Genomic DNA, 16,321 nt, shown 5'->3' on the forward strand with positions numbered 1-16,321 from the left:
TAATTTTAGATTGCTTTGACACTAAAATCCTCTTGAGTTTTTTTGAAACTAGCCCCAAACTTATATGTAGTTGTCAAATAAAAATGATGTTTAATCAACATATTATTATTATGTACTTGGTAGATCACTGTACTACTTCTATAATAATCAATGTTCTAGTTAGTGATATTTGTTCATATTTACCGGTGAAAATAATATATTATTTACAATCCTTTATGGTCAGTAAGTATGGTGGTGCAGGTATGATTCTTGCAAACCTCAATGTCTAAAAACACAAGTTTGAATTATAGAAAAGGTGAACTTAAAACCTGCAAAATTTTACTGTTCATATCATTCTGCTTGTTTTGTTATTTTAGTTATAAAGCTATTGTAATCAGTGTTAAAGCTTGGCTGTAATTTTGGTGGTGTAGAATACTTAGTCTAAATAAAATGAAATTGTATAAAATTGCCTCATTATTTTTGTAACACAAATGTGTGTGTGAGTCCAGATTTGTACAGATTTCTTAATATAGGCTATGTCTATTTGTAACATGCTAAATTTGGATGGTTCTGTTTTTTGAGGAACCTATACAGGTTGCGAGGACATTTAACTTGTCGAGTTATCCCACAATGATGTAGGGTTATATTTTGGACATGAATTGAAAATAATTTTATTGATGTTCTATACATAATGGATATATATACAGTGAACTAATAATATGACATGATACGACAAACTATACAACCAAAAAAAAAAAAAAAACACCTGAAACTACAGTATATTGTGCTAGAATAATAATAGCAACAATAATATGACCAAAAAAATAACAATCATTTGTATATTTTATATTGAATAGGTGCAAAATTACAATATTTTATAAGATGTTGAAAAATGTAAAATTTATACATGTAAAATGTACATAGATAGCACTTCAAATTTAAATATCTCACTATTAGGAGATAAACTACATTTCTACTATTGTTTTACATGACTAAATGCAAACATGTCGAGGATGAATTTCAGACCAGACTTGTCATACTTGTGCAAATAAAAACAATTGTTAACAAGGGTTATTTGTGTTATTACCAAATAATTCACTATGATAGTTTGTTCACAATAATATCTATATTACAGTTTAATTCATTCTGTAAATCAAACTTAATATTATGTTTTGGTCAATAGCAAACTAAGAAAGTTGAGAGTATGAAATGACTTGTAGAGACAGTAGTTTATTTTTCTATATCAGGTTTGTTGGTAGAAGTATTATTGTCTATATATTCTACAGTATATTTATTATATTGATAATATGGGGATTTATCAGGTAGATAGATCTTATTACACTGTGTTTTACACGCCTTTAATCCTTCTCCTTTCCCTAATAACCATTGTGAACAATTTGTCTCTAATTCACTGCTAACATTCTCTCTCCTCCATTTATCAACTTTTCTCATGAATTTCTCATGAAGCTTCAATGAAACACGTTTGTGGGACTGAAAATAAAGTCAGAATTATTACATACAAAAGGAGTATCATAAGAGGACATAATACAGCCTACCAAGCATTATGAAAAGTTACCAGATTCTTAATCAAAAACCACCTGGTATTTATTTATGCTCTTCCACCTTAAAGCCTAATATTTCATCACATTGAGCACTTTAGAGGGATATGTATATGTAAATTAATGAGGTTACTGGCAGTCATCTATTTTATCTATAAAATCTATTTTATGATATACAACACTTACCTCGCGTGCTTTTTTCAATGCCATTCTTTTATATAAATAACTCTCACTATTAACAACATAAACCATTTTAAAAGAATTCACATTAAATTTACACCCTGTACTATCCATGATGTCCATATCTTCTGTTTTACTTTTTACTATTTCACTTTCTTTATTGTCTACTTTATTCTCATCAATATTTTCTTCTTTAATTTCTTCTTTTCCTTCATTAATTTCTTCTTTCTCTTTTTCCTTTTCACTTTCTTTTTCTTCTTCTTCCACTTGAGTTTTATTTTTATTATGCTGCCTGGATTGTCGAACAATACTAAAACATATTTTATAAAAATCAATTACTGAAAACTTGTAATAGAAAGAAATAACTATATTTTACAAAGATAACAACTTAGGTTCGCAACTAAGGATCCTTTTTACCAGCTGGTCCTTGGCCAAACCTCTTGGCATTGATCTTTCCTAAATTATCCATTCCTATTTACAGCTGGTTTGACTGGAATAATGAGTAAAGATGACTTATTCAAGGTCATCGGACTGTCACACACTTATCGAGATTGAAACCCACAGCGGCCATTTTCATGATGTAACCAATCAAATGATGCCATGTAAAGAACCAAAGATCTAACCGACTGTGCAATAGAAACTATACTAGAAATTATACTGTGAATTAGTTGCTACAATTTATGACTGATTTCACAAATTTTCAAAAACCATTCACATATACAGAGATAATTTCAGATAAATCTACTGAGAAAAATGCTTATATTCAGCACAGTTCTTTGATGATACAAACTAAGTACATACTGTACATACCGTGGTAAAAAGACTGGTTTCTTAGTTAACTGATCTTTTAATTCATCAGATATAGATTCATCTTGTGCTACATATTGTTCTACATATTCTGACCATTTCTCTACCTCCACTGGATCTTCTATCTGTTCATGTTCTGTATCTAATAACTCTAATGTTAATTTACATTCTTGTTTATACTGTAAATAAACAAAACCAACATTAAATAAACAATCAATGAGCTGTCAAACAAATAGTAAAACCCCCTCTTTTTTTTCTAAATTATGGTCTACTCAGCTGTCAGCCTAAATAATATTAGTACTTAGAGAAACAAATTATCATTGTTAAAGCAAAAAATGAAATTAAAAACTATACTTACAAGAACAATTTTAAAACAGTTTTCTTCTGTAAGTAATTGTTCTACACGACGTTGGTAAGCTGATTCTGGTGCTAATCGTTGGTGTTGTGTAGCTAATCTACCTCCAGTAGCATTATTCTTCATTTCTTCATGATATATGTCCATTACTCTTTGACATGTTTCATCACATGCTATATGTTGTAACTAATAACAAACAATCAATTAATTAGTTATGTTATAAAACAAAATATACATTTCATCCAATTTCTAAAATGCTATAATTATCTGTGTAATAATATTGCATTAAATCATTTTTTCACACTTTATTCTAAACTAGACTTCATAATGCATTTAAAAAGATTAATCATATGAATGGTTATCTAAATTCAAAGCAAGAAAAGTTTTTACTCTGATGAAGTGACCAACCCTTCATATATATCATTGTTATATTTTGGACTAGTACTAACCTGTCTAACTATATTTTGAACTAATTTATCCATAGTAAACGCTATATAAGCTTGAATACCAAACATTTCTCTAAGTTGATCTTCATACGTACTGGATTCTAAATGACCATCTAATAAATTCTTGATCATTTCTAAGAAATAGGTATAATATTCTTCTGGTTCTACTTCAACTAAAATATAACCATATCTTTTATACTGACAATCAAAAATTCTCATCATGATTTCATAGCTGAGGTTAATTCATGCTGTTTCCCTTATTTTCATTTATTTATTTATATATTCCATTATTGGACCGCTAATACTTATATAAACTTGAAAGTAGAGGTGTTCTAACGATTGGGAAAAATAACCGTTTGTCTCAGAAGTCAATGATTAACTCATAATTAGCTAATTACGAAGAGATTCCAATGACCGAGCGGTCACTTAATAAAAATTATCAGGTCTCACAATTTCCATAAGGGAAGTAACTCTATGTATGCCTTTTCATAGCCGAACATTACCAGAACAGCCACTTACCAACAGAAAATTTGTTAAATTTCAATGGTTATGTTTCCAAGATGGGGAATCTACATGAAATTTGATTAGAAATAACATCTAATAAAGTAAAGCTGCATTTCAAAGTAAGGGTAATAATGTGGCATTGAAAAAGTTGTCATTTTGAAAACTTAAAAGACTTGTTTAACATTTGTAAAATGCTATATCTTGTTTGGTAGTAAAGAATAGTAAATTGTAAAACATACATGGTGTTTTCAATCGTAAAGCAATGGCAGTAGAATCTTTTCTTTCTTTACGACTATCATCTTGTAATATTTTCTGAGTTAATGTATTAATACGATGTAATCTCTCACACAATAATTGATGTAAACGGAAAAATAAATACCAATTATTATTGGTAAAGAACAATGAATACCGTTCATCCTGGAAACAAAATCATAAGGATTCATAATAACATCAAAATGTTAAGACTGTAGATTTGAACAAAAAAATGAAATGGAGTCAAGAGTTGATTCTATCAGTCACTTGCCCAATTCCTAGCAATCACAAGAAGAAACCAAAACAGCACAAAGCACACAGCAATTCTTGGGTAAAAGTCCATAAGGACAACTAGATCGAAGATTGAAATATAAATACATTATACTCTGTGTAGTCAGACATACACTGGTACCATAAAGCAATGATTACTAAGAGTGTCTAAGTACTCAAAAAGGAAATCAATCAGGACTTTGAGATTCAAGATACTTACATCATCATCCTGATCATCATGTACACCATTCACTAGAGGTGGTTTAATATCTGTAGTATCAGTATTAGCTGGTGTTGACTGGGCTGGTGTATCAACTGGTTCTTTCTTTATTTCTGATAGTAATTTATCACCACTAGCTGGTTCAGTAGACGTTATACTAACATCATTACTCCTATTATCATCATCTTTATAATCATTATCTATCTTTTCTTTCTTAATCTCTGGTTTCTCATAATCATCTGTTTCCATATCTAGAATATCATACACATACATTACAATACAGTATAGTAGATACTTTCTAGTAGTACAAACTGTACCCATCATTCCAGGAAAGGAGATGAAACGAAAAGAAATCTAGAAAAGATTCTGGAGAAAAGGATTCAAATCTATAACCTATGGAGAAAGTAATTACTTCAATCATACTTTTCTTTTAAATATAATAAAATATCACCTTCATCTTTATCCATTTCATCATCACTAAGATCTCCACGTGGTGAAAAAAACATATCAGGTATAAAATGATTTAATAATAATTTAATTTTACTTTTATCTTCTTTATGTATGCCTACAAATACAAAATATATTAGTTTCAAAAATTCATTCTCTCGCCTTCTATAGTTGACATTTATGTCTCAATTATTAGCATTATATATCAAATTTCTTACAAATTAAGACCAAATCAAAAGTTTGACCAATATTCTTGACCAATATATTAACACATGAAAAGAGACAATCAATCAACATAGACAAAAAGGTGGACAGTTAAATTTAGAATAAATGGACAATACTAATTCATCCATGTAAATAGAATGTCATCAATATTTCTTAATATTAAATTCACCAAAAAAATTAAACAATTTAGGAAAAATGTGTTAAAAAAAAAAAATAGTGAATTATTTCAACCTATACCTAGATTGAACAACAGGTCAGAAGATAATTTTCTCACTTACTGAGGTCAAATACATATACAATAATATTTACCAATCTGCTATCTATTTAGAGCATAAGCGATTGATATATTAAATAACAAAATATTTAGTCTTGATTTAGTCATACTCAACATATAATACTCACCAGTTTGTCTCTTCATATGATGTGTTATTAAATTGGTAGCATCATCTATAACTGATCTATCTTTAAAGATATAAGATAGATGTGGTGAACTAGATTCATTCTGTCCTTCTATCATCTGTTCTTGATGCTGAATAAATAATTGTTTTTAAATATATCAAACTTCATTAGAATAAGTCAAAGACAAAAAACACACAACATCAGACATAATAAGAATACCTATATGATGCCAATAAAAATCTTCAAGAACCCAAAGCAAAGTGCTGTAAAAACAACCATATTCTATTTTTGAGAAATGTACAAGAACAGGGCAATTAAAGCATCATTCATTACTGTCCTCTTTTATTACCATGACTACCATGTAATCAATATGTATTCAATTCTAAACATCTCATCTAACAGAATCACATTCTATTTTCAGATTCAATAAATTTTCCAATGAAACATGTAAAACAATCCTACCTCATCATATATGGTCTCTATTTCGTTTAATAATGCTTTTGAGCGAATTGTTTTGATGTCATTTTGTTTAAAATTGATGCCCATATGATCCAATGATTTGAGGTAATATTTTTCATTTTGTTCACGCCATATTTTATTAAATCCTCTTTGTGACTCTCTCCACTCTTCTTCTTTAGCTTTTAATCTGAAAAATATAGATATTTTGAATTTTACAATCACTTAAAATGATTGTCTTTCGGAAATAGAAATAATTCCTCATATTCGACAGCTAGAAAACAAGCTTCAGTATGTAACTTATTATGGTATTCTTGTTAAAACGTTTAAGGGACAAACCTTCGCAAGACTAAAGGAACAGCAACACAGGGATTTTTCTTCATACCATCAATAATTTCTGGAGATTTATCACCATATATTCTACAAACAATATATATTATATAGATCATACCATGTCACTACTTATAAGTCATACAGTTTAGAAATTTTACCAAAATTTTCAAATAAAAAGTTTTAATATAAACATTCATTTGCATGTTTCTATTTACATGTATTGTTTGTATAATTTGCATCTTGTTAATGAATTAAAAATAAAACTTTGTTATAATGTTATTATAAGATGATTAGTTATTTCTTTCATTTAAGAAGAGGGTAATCTGGTGTTGTCTTTAAGAAACACTAACCTTTGTATGGCTCGTCGATGTAAAACTTCAGAAGAACCACCTAGAGAATTATCTAATCTAAATTTAGCTTGTTCTTCAGGTGTCATACGACTTAATTTTTTATTTACACCCTCTAAAGCTCTTATAGTAGATAAATTAGCTTCAATAACTACATCCAACTATAAAATAAATCATATACATTATATTGTCTTCTAGCTTTTTACTTTTACTCTTGATGACAGAAATTAAGCTTCCCTTAATTGTTGTTTTGGTGACAACCACAGATATGAGTTACATATTGAAATTAAAAGACCAGTATGAATTACAATAGAGGCAAATTACATTATTTGTATTTGTTCAGACAATAGTTTTCTATATTTACTACTTCTGCACAATTTTCAAACAACCAGATCAAGGGCAATAACTCACCTCAAATCTCTCATCTTCACATTTATAAATATGTTCTTCATATTGTGTTTTACGAGATGTAACAAATGTAGAATCTTCTGACCAGGATGGAAATGATACCCATGTATCATTTAATACCTGTAATATATATTTATATTACAATTTATGTCAGTTGGCAAAAATATATTATTATGCTTTTTTTTCCTGTTCTTTAAAGCTACTTTAAAATCAAATTTTTAGATCTGTGCTGAATTAAACATTATCAATTATATTTTTTTTTAGAAACAATCAATTTACACACCAAAAGACCAATGAGCCAATAGATTTTCTAATTTAACATTAAAATAATGAGATGTTTATCTCCAAAGTATAAGCTTTCACTTGGTATAAGGTCAACCAGAACTAAAGAATATTTTACCTCTCTACATAATGGTGTTCTCCCAGAACATTTTGGTTGTGGAAAAGATTTAGGTAAAGCTCTATAACTAGCTCCATATCTTTTACAGGTAGCAAAATCTACAATCAAATAAATATATATCATTTTGTTATTGGAATCAAAGCATTATGGCTCAATTTTAACAAAGTTAAGTATGGTGAGTTATACCCATAGTGTAATGTTGTAGGCTTGAAATACAAGTCAAAGAAAGTAGTCTCCCTTGTGAGAAGAGTTGAGAGGGTCATTGAAGTGAATTTTCTATCTAAATTTATTAAGGTTAACAGTGATTTTTCTATTTTACTCTTCAAAATATAAGATTACATGTTGGAACATTACCTATTTCCATGGCCAGTTCACCACTAATTCTTTCTTTAGTTGTAGCTGTTTGTGGTATGGATTCTGTTGTACCACCAGATTCTTTATAACCCAAAAAATCTTTAAACCATTTAAATAACTCAGGATATTTTCTAAAAAAATAAGCAGAGTTTGTGTATCTTTTCATCAGAACTAGAATCTATGTGAATGTATAAAATTATGTCTTGCAGTTTTTTGATGATGATTGAATAAGAATTTATCAAATTAAGAGTATAAATTTATACTATTAAATTTGTGATTTGTTGATTAATTCTGAACCTCAGCAGTAAAAAAAAAAAAATATCAATATCACTTTAAAACACATTGAACACAAATCTTACCCAAGAAATGTATGGACTAGCTGAACCAGTTCTGATCTAGATATAACTTCTTGATTAAATAACACCAAACAACGCAGAAAATTATCATAAACTTCATGATGTCTTAAAGCTTTCCGCACCTATGAAACAAATAATGATTTATCTCATTTAATATTATATGCTAAGTGAGTCAAAAACTTCATGAAACAAAAAAAAAATTGTCATTTAAAATCTTGAACTCATTAATTGATTGTTATTGATTTTATAAAGAGGCTTATTAAGAAATACAATATAATATTTTACCATGTGTACATTTATAACATATCTAAAATCTGCAGTGATATAGTAATTATACAGTATCCTATTAACTACTGAGCAGTAGGCTTACCTTGTCAAAAAATGCAAACTCATTTAGGGTACCATACTTTCCTGCTTCAGCTAGTGATACGTCTTTTAAACTACTTGTTTTTGGTTTCTAGAAAGACAATTTATATTCATTCATACCAATAGAAACATAGGTATCAACCACTCTGAAGGATTATCACGAGATAGACAAGGTTTTATAATACAGTAATGATAACAAACATATGTAAAATTTCTCATTGTCAATAAATACTTAACCTTAATAAATCAAAATATAACATCAAGACTAAAGAGAATGTCTTTAACTTTTAGGGTCATTTCAAGATAAATATAACACTTCATAAAGCTTCTCTTACCTTTGCTGGCATCTGTGATCCTTGTAATGGTCGTTTTAATTGATGACCCTTTGATGAGGGGTTTTTATTATTAAAACCAGGTTTTTTGACAGTAGAAGAATGGTCATTTCTAACTCCTAATGCTGATGAATCATTCTATAATATCAAATATATTGTTGATTATTGCAAGTTATCTTCGTCTCCAACTCTTTATATCTAATAACTATCTAATAACTCTTTATATTAATGACTCTTCATATTAATAACTCTATATATTAAAGACTCTTTATATCAATAACTAATTTTTTTTCATAGAAAGCAATGACTTGAAGGTGAAATTCCTGCAACTTAACCCTCTATCTTACAATGCTAAGGTCACATTTTTATATCAAATAATATCATGGTCTACCCTATTGTGATATTGTGGTCTTACATCAAATCTGTATTAAGAGTTATCTCCTTTGAGAGAAAGGTAGAGAGCACCTGAATAGAAATGTTGGTGACAATTTCATTGAGTTTTATTTTTGAAACTATTCTGGAAAACTCAGTCCTTAATAGAACATAGAAAATATATGATCTATATGTATGAGAAATGATAACACATCTAAATTTCTGAAAATGGAGAATACTTACACTTACCACAGCACATGAGAATATGCTGGCATAAGAATTCACATAGGCTGAAGAGCCATTTGCATCAGGTAAAAACTGACCAAATTCTGCCAATAAATCTTCCTGATTTTGAAATAACTTGGCTACTTGTGAATAGACTTCTGCCTCTGTTAAAGGTTTATATGTAGATGATACTAAGCCCTACAAAAATAATAATGTTTTTATTGCAAAACAGCGCAGACTATTACTCAGTCAGTGACAGCCCTGGAATCTTGACATGGTCTGTCTGTGTGGTTATACAGTACATGCTGTCATTACGGTTTCTAATCTTTACAGTCATAGACAAGTTTGGGATCTTCATTGAGAAGTCATTCTGCATTATTTTAGGTGGTTAAAATTTCTCCATGGTTGAAAAAAAAAAGATCTTTGAGAACTTAAGATATTCGTGTGAAAAAGGATTTTATCTTTCCTTTTTTTCTAAAGTACACTTTAATTGAAAATTGCTGCCTATTTCTGATTTTCAACAGAAAATGGTTAGAACAATAAACCTGACAATGAGAGAACTTTGTGCTTAAAGCTTACATTTCTATTTTTGTTTCTACAAATTCATCATGTACCTACCTCCTTTAAATTTCTCTGTTCTTTTTGGTAGGTGTGTAAAATTTCAAGGAATTGTTTATAGATCTCAGGCTGGCCTTGAAATCTGACCTGTAATAAACATACCAAATCTTGAGACCTACATAATAACATTGAGTTTCTCTAAAATACTTAAATACAAGTAAAAGCTTCAGCAACAAAATACCTGATTATAAAAAATATTTTTATTATTGTAATCAGACAATAGAAATCATTCAAATACAAAAACATTTCCGAACATAAATAGTCATTTTTAAAGTAGAATGAATGGAAATTAAATCTTTGTAAGTCTTATGTAAATCACCTTAAAAATGTAATGGACTGATAGTGTAAATGTTGACAAGCGGAAGGACCAACAGACGGACAGGGGTGCCGACAATATACGTCCACATAGAGAGATGTGGGCGTATAAAAATTGTGAAACCCACACAATAAAAATTTTGACCAGGAAACATTTCCTACCTTTATTTTATTGACATAATTTATAGCATGATTGAATTCTACTGGTTGACCACCTTGTTGTTGCTGTTGTTGTTGGTTGTTAGTATTATGTTGTTGTTGTTGCTGTTGTGGTGGTTGTGGGGGCTGCGACTGTTGTTGTTGTTGTTGTGAAGATGGTGGTGTAGGGGTAGGGTCAGGATTATGACGTGGTGATTGATGATATGAATGATGTGAGGCAGATGAATTATTGTTTTGACCCTGACTAGCACTACTGGGTGGATGATGGTGCATTGGCTGAAAAACACAAAGCATATAGTTATTATTGATAAAAAAAAACAGTTTATATCATATTTTTCTCTGTAAAATTCTTGACATCCAAAGCAAACGTAGATATTTTCTATCCATGCTCTGTGGATACAAGATTCAAATAAACTGTATTTCTGAATACAGCCATTTCAGTTCCAGTTTTCAGTTGGCATTGCTGAGAAAATGCGAGTTGAATAAAACTTTAAGCTTCTAGCAATTTCAACACAATGGGGCCTTTTTACAATCCTTTTGTTTTGTGCTATGGTTAATACCTAAATGAGATATATAAAATTGTTTGGATGAAGTCAATGTTTTCCAGCAACAATGAAATAAAGAAGTATGTTAAATACATACCGTAGCTGATGCTAACTGTAGAACATTACTCTGTGATATAGATACAACCTGTTGTCCTGGTTGATGTACATTAATCATTTCAGATTGTACCTCTATTTTATATCCTGGTGGTAAAAATGTATTAAAACCTACAATGAGGTCAGGGTGACCTTTAAATAAATTAGATACCCGATTTATTACACCTGGTGTATCAATACTGAAAATAAACAATAAATTAACACAATTAGCATTTACTCTTATCGAATTAGATTCGTTATAATTCTATATCATTCTCAATTAAAGATGGGTTTCCTTATTTTGTAGTGTCAAATTAAGAAAGCTATTTGATTAATTGGTGTTTCTAGTGTATTATGATATATTCTGAATCATTATGTTCTTATTGCATATAATTAAGAGTTTTAACCAATCATAAATGTCCATGTATACATAGTCTGGATAAACAAAAAGAGACTTTCTGACCTTTCTTGATCGGTCACTCATTGGAATTCTGCTGGTAATTCTTTTCAAATTATGAATTAATTATTGACATTTGAGACAAACTGGTATTTTTCCAAGTCATTAGAACACCTCTACTTTCTATTCATATAAGTATAAGCATTTTCATTTTCATAAATAAAAATAAGGGAACCCATCTTTCAGAGTTTCTATTGAGACCTGTCACTAATTATTTAATATTGACATTGCATTTAAGGCATGTTGTTTTCATTTTTTGACCAGATTTGTGAAATTTTATCATTATTATGGGATTTCCAAAATAAAATTGTGGTATATTTGAATCTAGTTATATTAATTGATCTTATAACAATGAGCTATATAGTGTTATAATAAAGTATCCAACATAGACTTATCATACTTACGTTTGAGATTTAAATTCCTTCATAATATCTAAGAAATCATTATAGACTTGAGGATGATTACCAAATTGTAATTTAACTTGGTCTAGATAGGACAAAGCATCTTCTACTTTTAATCTTTGAAACTGTTGCTGCTGACCTTGAACCTGTGCATTATGGGACTGAAAAAGTTAAGATTAATTTAAAGAGAATTTCTAAATTTGTATGTAAAGCAGGGACAGTGATAGCATCAATTAGGGCAATTCCATTTTACAATCAGATGTCTGTTGTTTGATGATGTCACTAATCACAAAGGGCCTAGTAGTACTAGGATATTTTGCAATTTTTCCATCAAATTGATAACATTATGTTCTTTGTTTGGTGTTCTCTTGAAAACATTATTTTTTTGTTTATTACATTAAGAGTAAGATTCCTCTAGCTCAAAACATTCCAGGGAAAAATGGTATGTTACATAAAACATTAACATGGCATCCAAAAAGCTTTTGAAATCAATTCAGTCAACAGCGACTATTTTATCATTTAACAAGAGAAATAATTACCTCAGATTCCATAGGAAATATCCTCTGTAAAGCATGTTGACTGGTAGTATCAAAAGCACTTCTACCCTCTGATAATGATGACATCTAATAACATAAGACAAATTAGAACTACCCATCATAACAATTTCTCTCAACTCTTCACTTAATTATTTCCAGTTGGACTTTGTATTTGAAGAGATAAATTGAACAAATTCTGTAATTTCTCTGACTTTGATTTAAATTTTCAACTTTGTAGAAATGTCAACCTTTCAAACACTGATTACTTGAACTGCAAACAACAAAGACAATAATGCTGCCACTGGTATTCAAACTAAATGCTATACACTGTACCTGTTGTTGTGATGATATTGGTGGTGGCTGCACTGCTGGTTGAGGGGGGTGGGGCTGGGATGGAGCTGGTACACCAGCTAATGGGTGATGGACTGGTGGAGGATGATGACCACCTTGATTCACCCTGGAAAAAAAAATAGTCTTCTGGTTGTACAATGGCCAAGAAAAGGCAACTTAAAGATTAAAAATTTAATACTAGCCTGGTGGCATGCTCTACATGAAACAAATATTTAGAGGTGAAATATCAAAATTTCAACAAACATTTTCCTCAAACTACTCATGACCTAAAGATAAATTCCTATTTGCATTTCATTCAGAATTAACTCAATTCACAAAGACAAAACTTACACACCACAATCAATAATTGAAATCATAGAAGTAGAATAAGTCTGAAAGCTATGTATAAGATTACTGGATAGCTAAAGCTTTCTGATGGTTTAACAAAAAACTTACGGAAAGCCAGGCATACTATATGATAAATTACTACGAGACAAATTCTCTGCTACTTCTGTATTATATCTCTGTGATGTTGGTGCTATTACACGTTGAAATGGTTCCGTTGGATTAACACGATGCTATAAAAAAATGATAGAATTGTTTGTTTATTTACTTAACTGACTACTCTGAGAAGATTTCATAATCAAATATAGCCTAATGACATAATAACAATAATATCAGACTTTCAATTATTCAGATAGTATATTCATGAAAAGGTAAGATCCCTTAAAATATCCAAAAGCCTGGACACCCTAGGGAGAACATTTCTGATGCTAGTCAGGGTGTTATTGTCACTAAAAAAAAGGCTAAAGGTGGAGCTGGGATGGCACAGTGAGTTAGACATTTTCTCATTAACCGTGCTAGTCCAAGATTCGATCTTGGCATAGGTCAAGATAATACCTTCATATTTCTCAACCTAGTTTCTCAGTGATGCAGATGCAGTCCCAAAGGGCTATCATGGGGAAAGTGTCTTGGCTAATTAAACTGTTATATAAAGATTAAAACTATTATCCTAACAAATCTGATATAAGGTTACAAATTTGAATTAGTCATAGATAGGACCAGAAATCTAATGTCATGTTTAATGGGAGTTCATATCATCTGATGAACTGTTGTTTTAGAATTTTCTGGCTAATTAGGTTTATCAATATCATTATGTGAGTTAATTTCAGGTATAAAGAATCCTGATAGGCATTGTCTAGACAGTATCTACACCTACCTGATCATCTAATCTTCTATTCATTGACATTGTACTATTAAATTGTTCTGCGTCCCGTAGGACACCTATTATATTGTAGAAAAACTATCAATACTTTCTTTATTTTGTTACCATAACAATAAATATCTACAACAAAAATGATGCATTTTTTTTTAGCAATAATATTTCTCAATTTATTTCAGTTAATCAGTGCTGAAATTTAATTAATTCAATTAATGTGACAGTGACATAATGATTAATGTCAATCATGCCAAGATAGGATATGTGTTACTAGAACCAAACAGGGGCTACTATACGATTTGTATCATGAAGTTAACAGGTCAAAATTCCATGAATAATAAAATTTAAGGATATTATGTACATGAGACCTCTACACACCAGATCTGCAGATTGATTTCCAGTTGCTTCATGATTCATAGCACCCAAGATAAGTAAATGATGCTGATTATTTCAATATAAATTCTAATAACACTAACAAGACTCAAACTGACTTATTTTTTTTCAAATCATTCTTCAACTAGCTTGACAAATACCTTCATCAAACAAATAATGAACTCCTCCATTCTACCTACCACCCCTTTTAGTTTACAAATATTTCGAATTTTCTTTAAAGACATTTTCCTTAAAATTTGAACTTATAAATAAAACCACATTTGAATTCATTCATATTTAGCACAGACAGAATTATTCTTACCGAAGAAATAAATGTAGTTATGGATTACTGGAATTCGAAATTGCAAATCAATTGAGAAATTTTCTCGTATGCTAAGATTTAGACTCGTCCACGTACACAAATGTCTCACAACCTACAACCCCTTCCCGCGACAAAATGTACAATTTGACCAGGTTTGTCTGATCTGTCAAAAACATATGTTTTTTTAAATTTTAAATATAATGCGATAGAAATGTGCTCCTTTATATACAGAACAGAATTACACCAAGTTAAAAAATATTTCCTTCATAGATTTCTCTGAATCATCAAACGAAAAGGGGCACCCTCTGACCAAAACATCAAGCTTTCAGAGAAAAGGCCGAGTCAAATATTTTTGGCACAAACCCAAATTGATCCAGTTGTACTACGAATTCGACAAAAAAAAATCTAAAGCATGGTATATCAGTTATCAATTATTACAAATCAATTATCACAACCTACAATTATGATGCAGATCACCCAATTAGAGTTTCCGAGCACTTTTCCAGAATCAAAAATTGGCGAAGGTTGCCACAAAACGGAGGAGTCCATTTTGACAAGCTTTTTATGAATTGACATTTTCATAGCTTTTGAATTTGGTATTTATGGCAGGTTAAACGAGACAGTCTCATTTTTAGATTCTGTTGATAGTTAGGACACTATTCGTAGAGCCAATATTGTGAAAATTTGACATCTTTGATTATTATTGGAAATGTTATGTTTCTATGTAGGTCAGCTATCAGATGAAGGTTGTTACGCTAGCTATCAAGCCCAAACAATCTTTGTTTACAGCAAGAAAAATTACTCAAAAATTGAAATACGGAAAAAATCATGTTCAGATAACATCTATAAATGTATTGAAATACTACTCACAGTTATAGGAACACGGATGATCGTGATAAAAGCGGATTATCCTGAGGGATTTCACCGAGGGTAATCCTTACAGTTCGCCAAATCTATTTGGGAATTCCCGTCCGTCATATAAATGAGCCAATGAACTTCATCGAATTATTTTGAATGTATTTGCGGGAACCCCTCGTAAACAAAGTAACTTCCGGGGATTTCCCAACTTTCTATTTATAGGTGATTCGCACAATTTAATAATTAAAGGGGTTATAAAGAGATTTTCATAAAGTTTTATGTTTATCGGAAACACTGATAGCATCAATTTGCATCATTCCAATTTTTGATCAGACGTCTGCGGTTCTTGCAATTCCAATAAAACTAAATGTTTGATGTTGTCTCTTACCGTGAAGTATCTTAATGAAACAAGCAAATGAAACAAGCATACTTTGCGATGAGTGACATCATCATCATTTTCCGTTTAATTGCAGGAACTACAGATTTCTTACTCCAAATGGGAAT

At 30.2% G+C, this 16,321-nt stretch overlaps 1 protein-coding gene across 1 annotated transcript; it reads right to left on the minus strand.

Moving 5' to 3' along the window:
- Positions 1-1,209: 1,209 nt before the first annotated feature.
- Positions 1,210-15,913, minus strand: LOTGIDRAFT_232221 (hypothetical protein; the record flags this gene model as incomplete). Its single annotated transcript, XM_009056081.1, has 28 exons — positions 15,830-15,913; positions 14,266-14,391; positions 13,503-13,624; positions 13,050-13,173; positions 12,720-12,803; positions 12,184-12,341; positions 11,327-11,522; positions 10,688-10,960; positions 10,211-10,297; positions 9,617-9,790; positions 8,999-9,133; positions 8,668-8,754; positions 8,301-8,419; positions 7,942-8,072; positions 7,588-7,685; positions 7,191-7,307; positions 6,783-6,940; positions 6,439-6,519; positions 6,106-6,289; positions 5,647-5,773; positions 5,024-5,137; positions 4,573-4,823; positions 4,070-4,247; positions 3,330-3,499; positions 2,884-3,066; positions 2,529-2,704; positions 1,725-2,028; positions 1,210-1,470 (listed from the first exon to the last, which is right to left on the minus strand). The coding sequence occupies exons 2-28, from the start codon at positions 14,293-14,295 to the stop codon at positions 1,210-1,212; spliced, it is 4,122 nt and encodes a 1,373-aa protein (XP_009054329.1). The 5' UTR covers positions 14,296-14,391; positions 15,830-15,913.
- Between the last annotated feature and the right edge of the window lie 408 nt (positions 15,914-16,321).

This window comes from Lottia gigantea (assembly GCF_000327385.1).
Source record: "Lottia gigantea unplaced genomic scaffold LOTGIsca_26, whole genome shotgun sequence".
Taxonomy (NCBI): domain Eukaryota; kingdom Metazoa; phylum Mollusca; class Gastropoda; family Lottiidae; genus Lottia; species Lottia gigantea.